Raw genomic sequence first — 6,057 nt, forward strand, 5'->3', positions numbered from 1 at the left:
TGAAATTGCACGCTACGTTTCCCAAACATTGTTGGCCCATGCGACTGGAGTTTTTTTTTTTTGAGGAAACCATGTGTCCGGAGTTTTTCATTGTTGCACATTTGAGTCAGCGCAAACAAAAAACTTCCACTAGTGGTGCAATGGTGCAGTCATTTCCACAGGCTTGTATGGTTCCAAAAAAAATTGTTTCAAAAATTTCCTGGATCTTGTCCGCAACACGATGCCTCCATTATACATGGAAAAGAGCCAGACAAATGAATTGGTACGAGAAGAGTTTGGATTTTTAGAGCAGTTCCCCTTTTTACCCTTTTCAGTTTGTTTCACTTTGACGAGTAAATGCAAATGTATGGATGTGAATTGTCCTTTTTTTTGCAAATGAATTCCGAATTGCTGTTGCATTTCGAAATAATGACTTCAAAACGAATCAATGGTAAAAAAAACCTATAGATAACACAAACATTGTGTGCAGTCCTAATACATATATTACAACATAGCAAAAAACCACCTGAGGCTACACAGAAGAAATAAAAATAAATTTACGAGAGAATCCCAAAAAAAGAGTAACTTTCAACATGTTGATGGGCATGGAGTTTATGTGCATCAACAACGTTAGTCTACTATATATGGTCCTTCCTGTTGGTAAATATGATGAGAATAGTAGCCATGTATAGTTAATTACTTCGCTAGTACAAATTGATTGGCCGCCTATACTTGGTCCTGTTATCTGCCGTCTTCATCAGTCAAGGCGACGTTGCTGATGTACGACGATTCACCAAAGGAACTATTTGACTCTGGTAAGCTTGATAACCTAACGTTGAAGTAGGCCGGCTGTCGGGGCTCCGGCAGCGTGAGCCCCTCGCCGCTGAGCATGGCGACGACATCGGACATGCTGGGTCGATCGTCGGCGCTGTCCTGGACGCACAACAACGCCACCTGGACGCACTTCATCACCTCCGTCACCGGGTAGTCGACCCCGAGTACCTGATCGACCATCTCGTGCCATTTCGCCTCTTGCCACAACTGATAAGCCTGATAGAATTAACACAAGGTTTGCAGTGAGCAGGCGACTCTTTCAGGTTATCAGCAAAAATCAAAATTATGGTTTTCCTGTTTGCAGATAAGCGGATTTCGAGGACCATTTCTTTAGCCGAAACCGTAGAACAATTATTCTACATCTACGGTAATTTTTTTTCTGAGGACCAATTAACGCCATATTATGTACTTACGTATCCTGTGAGATTGAAGAATTTTCCGTACTGGTAGAAGCCTGCAGTCCTCTTCCCACTTATGATCTCCAAGAGCAAGACCCCGAAGCTGAAAACGTCGGATTTGGTGGAGAAGAGACCCTCTGAAGCATACTCTGGAGCGATGTAGCCGCTGGTAAGATATACAAAAAAAAGTGAAGTTCAGTCTTAAGATCACCAACAAAGAGTACATTTCTATTCATCTTTGATTTTTGTTGGTGAGGTAGCTATGTGTCGTGAAATTTAATCAGGAGTGTATATAACTTACTGCGTGCCGACGACCCTGGTCGTGTTGGCCTCCGTCACATTGGAGCAGAATATCCTCGCCAAACCGAAGTCCGAGATCTTGGGGTTCATGTCGCGATCCAAGAGGATGTTGCTCGCTTTTAGATCCCTGTGTATAACTCGCAAGCGGGAATGCTTGTGCATGTAAAGAAGCCCCTGCGCGATCCCATCGATTATTCGGAAGCGCCGCTCCCAGTTCAGTATCGCCCCTTTCGCACTATCTGTACAGAAAAAATGGCAACGAGACGGGTAAGCGAATAAGATATGGCAGAAGGAGATGCATGCATGTGAGGCTCTCTCTTGTTGTGCGTGTACCGAAGATGAAGCAATCCAAGCTTTTGTTGTGCATGTACTCGTATATGAGCATCTTCTCCTCGGCCTGGAGGCAGCAGCCCAGGAGCCTGACAAGGTTGGTGTGCTGAAGCTTGGCGATCAGCTGGATCTCGGTCTTGAATTCCATCAACCCCTGCACGGAGCACGTAGAGAGCCTCTTGATTGCGACCTCAAGCCCGCCAGGCAGTTCACCCTGAAATACACATCACTTACATTTTATTACAAATGCATTGCACCGAATGATCCATTTGTGTGTAACTATCAGAAATTCAGTATTGTGTGTGCATGCGTTACTGCGTGTAAGAGTTGTACCCTGTAAACAGCGCCAAAGCCACCCTGACCGAGCTTGTAGTCGTTGGAGAAGTTTCTGGTGGCGTCTGCGATCTGGTCGAAATCGTAGAGCGAGAACTCGGAGTCGCTCTCTTCGATTTTCCATAGCTTGAGCACCTGCTCCATCTCCATGGACATGGTTGGTATGTTCACCCTCCCTGAGAGATTGGTCACTGATCAATTGTACACTCGTCAGATCGAGATCGAGGCAGAATTGCAGGGCAACCATTTGTGAGAAGAACATGGTGTAGTTAGCTACCTCTTCTTCTTCGCCTTCTCATCCACATGAAACATGCCAAGAAGCCGCAGAGGAGCACGGTTATGGGGACTGCTATCGCCACGATCCAAAGCGTGTGCGTGTTGCTGCTCCCTGCACAGACCGAATTGAACGATGTCCCAAGTTGGATGAGAACGGTGTACCATAAAATGCTAGTACAAACTTTTGCAATTATATTTTTTAACAACATTTGTTTGCTAGAATTACTACAGTTGACTGTTCGATGTAACCTCAATTTTTTAGTCTCTGGTGACTGCACATTGGTGGGCGCTGCACGAGACATGACGAAAAGAAATTCGCATACAGAGGGCGAAACCAACGAATTTATTTAGTGGGGCCACGAGTTAGTGACTATACAGAGGCAAAACATCAAGGTCAAGGATGCTGATTGGACCTTCCGTGCGGGTGGGCCGTGGGGGTACGTTCAACGACGACCCAAGCGGAGTCCAACACCGGGGTCCCGCCCCGCCGGTGGAAGCTATCACATTTCAGCGTGGGGTCGACATGATGTGAACGTCCCCGGAGGCAAAGCAAAGCAGGACAAGCAAGGCCAGCATTTTTTTGTAGATAACGTTGATCGGACGTAGCTACTGCTTGCGCATAAACAAAGGCTCAATTTGTCGCGTACATACGTGCATGACATGCATGCACATATGCCATCCGGATTCTGTATGCACTAGCTAAGCTACTAGGCATGTGATGTGAGTGAGTGCGCGAGTCTGATCTGGTACGTAGAACAAAGGTTGGCCGGTGGCCATGGCAGCGGAAATCATCAACAAAGAATAAGGATGAAATAGGTTAAATTGAATCTATCGACGCAACTAATAATCATCGAAGGATCTCGTGGCTCACGTGGATCGGCCTATGGGTGTCGCTCGATCAACGGTAAAAAGCCGCGGGGTTGTGTGGAAAGAATAAATCAAATCTGACCACAGAACCCAGATCTAACTGTCGGCCACGCCAGGGTTAACAAGGAGATCTACGACTAGCAAAATCAGGGTGACAATTGCCAGCTACACGTACGAACCACGAGTAATATCTGTAATTGTTTATAAACTGTCTTTGCCGCTGACTCTCTGTACAGAACGTACACGCAAGCTGATATATTTGCGGTAAGAAAAGTCATACTGTTCACGCCAAAAAATGAGCCATACCGCAGTACCATTTTTCCCGCAAAAAAATCATAAGTGGCCTACCAACTTGCCAAGTGATTGGATCGGGTATCTTGTCAAGAGAAAAAAGGTGACTTGGATTGAGGAAATATCTACGTCGATACCATCATCGGCTGGAAATCTTTTACAACTTCTGGATCTCACGTAAGAAGGCAAGACTTCAACAGCTCCCGTCGTAAACTAGTTCATGAATGAACATATATAATACTCTCGGATCCCTACGCATGGCGCACAAAACAATTCTCCGTCCCTATAGGCTGATGTGCACGGCCGGCATAATCTTCTAGGGACGTCAAAAGTCCTACTTGAAGGCAAGCTAGTAAATTCCCTACTGCCATACTTGTGTTAGATCTTGAAAATATGAAACATTTAATTTGACTGCACATTAGTGATTTTCAGAGGGAATTTCTCTATGGTCCTTTTATCGTAGGCGAACGTATTTTCTTATTGCATTGATGAACAAAAACAATTTATCATCAAGATTATATGTTCTTTTTTTTAGGGTATCATGATCACATGTTCATGTGTCATGACTACTAGAGTTAATCTTACTGTACCCTCCAAAAAAAAGTTAATCTTACTGTTATAATATCGTTCAGAGAAAGTAATGCACTGAACGAATCTAGTAATAAAAACCCTATATTCATTATTCAATGGTGGAGCTTGACTGGCATAACAGGGGGGCAATAGGCAAACTATGAATATTTGGAGGGGCTAAACGTAAATATGATGCATTTCTTCCTCAGGTAGTAATTCTACTCACCCTTTATTAAGAAGACAATAGTAAGTCCAGCGAATTCAATACTCAATGAGGCAATGTTTTCTTGTATTCTCGAATGACATAGTAGGAACGATTCTGCCTACAAAATCTCCAAATATATGCAAATCAGAAGTGCATATATACACTCATATAACAGAAACTGCATACCCACCACCGGAAGTCTAAACGTCGATCATTTTCATTCTCATCAGATCATTTTCATCCATGAACTGAAAGGATATGCAAACGCACGGCTAAGTACTCCACTAGTACGAAGGAGGTCACTCCGCGGAACCAAATTAAGCAACGACAAGCTTCTGCCACAGTTTGTAAACGGAGCAAAACTATTTACCAACTTAGGACACTAACTAATGCAATGCACGCCATTCCAGATGACTTAAAATGGAGAAATTGCTACTGACCGGATTAAAAGAAGTGAGAGTGATTTTACAAATGTAAGAAGCTACTTCCTCCCTTTCAAAGTAAGTGTCGTGAAGAACTAAAACCACGATACTTATTTTGAAATGGATGGAGTACATCAAGATAACAAGATTTGGATTTACCTTTGGACGGATCCAGCAGGGGCGTGAGCGTCACCATGTCGCCGGTGGTCGTGAAGAAGATATCCTTCTCGTACCTGACGGCGCAGCGCACCCCAAGAATCCTCCCGCCCACCCTCCCGCTCAAGAACTTGGGCATCTGTTTGATGATGGCGGCGAGGCAGGCCTGGCACTGAGCCGTCGTGAGGTCCGGCGTGCACTGTGCCAGGCCGTACACGTTGATCTTGTCCGGCGGGAAGCCGGCCTGGCCCGTGGCGTACCTGCCGCTCACGTTGCTGGCCCTGTCCGCCACCGCGTTGGCCAGCCTCGTGACCAGGCCGTCGAACGCGGCGACGTTCCCTCTGGAGACGTTGTTCATGTTCGACGCCACGCTCTCGGGCGAGTTCACGGCGCCGGCGAGGTAGTCCTGGTCGTAGAACCGGATATGGCACTGGTCGTGATAGATGGTGACGTCCTTGCTGCGGCCGCAGAGGTTCACCGCGTCCTTGAACGCCCTGGAGAGGCACGCGCCGCAGTCGTCGCCGGTGTAGTCCCAGCGGCAGAGCGCCAAGCCGTACGCGGTGTCCGGCGCCCGGCCGAACGCGCCAGCGGAGAAGCCGGAGGCCGATGCGTTCTTCGGGAGCACCGCGGACATGCTGGCGAGGTTGGCCGCGAAGGTGCTGTTGGGCTGGTAGAGTCCATCGGCATCGCTCGTGGGGCTGCAGAAGTGGGAGAAAGCGTTGATCACCGGCACGGCTCCTTCATCGCCGGACGCCGGCGCTGGCAACGAGCTGGCGGGAACGAGGAGGAGCAGGAGGGCAAGCATGGTAGGTGCCAACTTGCTAATGGTATTGTGTAGAGGCCAAGTGTGGCAGAAAAGCTAAGCTGCTCATTGGCGTTGCTCCGTACTTATCTAGTTGTGTTAATAGGCATCAACCCTCGTGAGAATTTTTTATCTTAATAGTACTTTAGTGGATGTACAGAAGTAAAAATATAGTACTCCGGGCTCGGGTTTAGGTGAGCTAAAGCTAATGGCTGGTTGCATTAGCGATGATAGCGAGGGTATGCTGGTTTTTACTCGAAGGTTGACTTTGAGTACAGGCTGCCATCGGTGTGG

The 6,057-nt window shown here is 46.9% G+C and overlaps 1 protein-coding gene across 1 annotated transcript; it reads right to left on the reverse strand.

Moving 5' to 3' along the window:
• Window positions 1-464: 464 nt before the first annotated feature.
• On the reverse strand, window positions 465-5,825 carry LOC123185171 (cysteine-rich receptor-like protein kinase 10). Its single transcript, XM_044597151.1, has 7 exons — window positions 4,965-5,825; window positions 2,452-2,562; window positions 2,175-2,365; window positions 1,845-2,055; window positions 1,513-1,750; window positions 1,227-1,377; window positions 465-1,029 (listed from the first exon to the last, which is right to left on the reverse strand). Exons 1-7 carry the CDS (start codon window positions 5,764-5,766, stop codon window positions 721-723), a joined length of 2,013 nt encoding a protein of 670 aa, XP_044453086.1. The 5' UTR covers window positions 5,767-5,825; the 3' UTR covers window positions 465-720.
• Between the last annotated feature and the right edge of the window lie 232 nt (window positions 5,826-6,057).

This window comes from Triticum aestivum, chromosome 2A, assembly GCF_018294505.1.
Source record: "Triticum aestivum cultivar Chinese Spring chromosome 2A, IWGSC CS RefSeq v2.1, whole genome shotgun sequence".
NCBI classification, from domain to species: Eukaryota; Viridiplantae; Streptophyta; class Magnoliopsida; order Poales; family Poaceae; genus Triticum; species Triticum aestivum.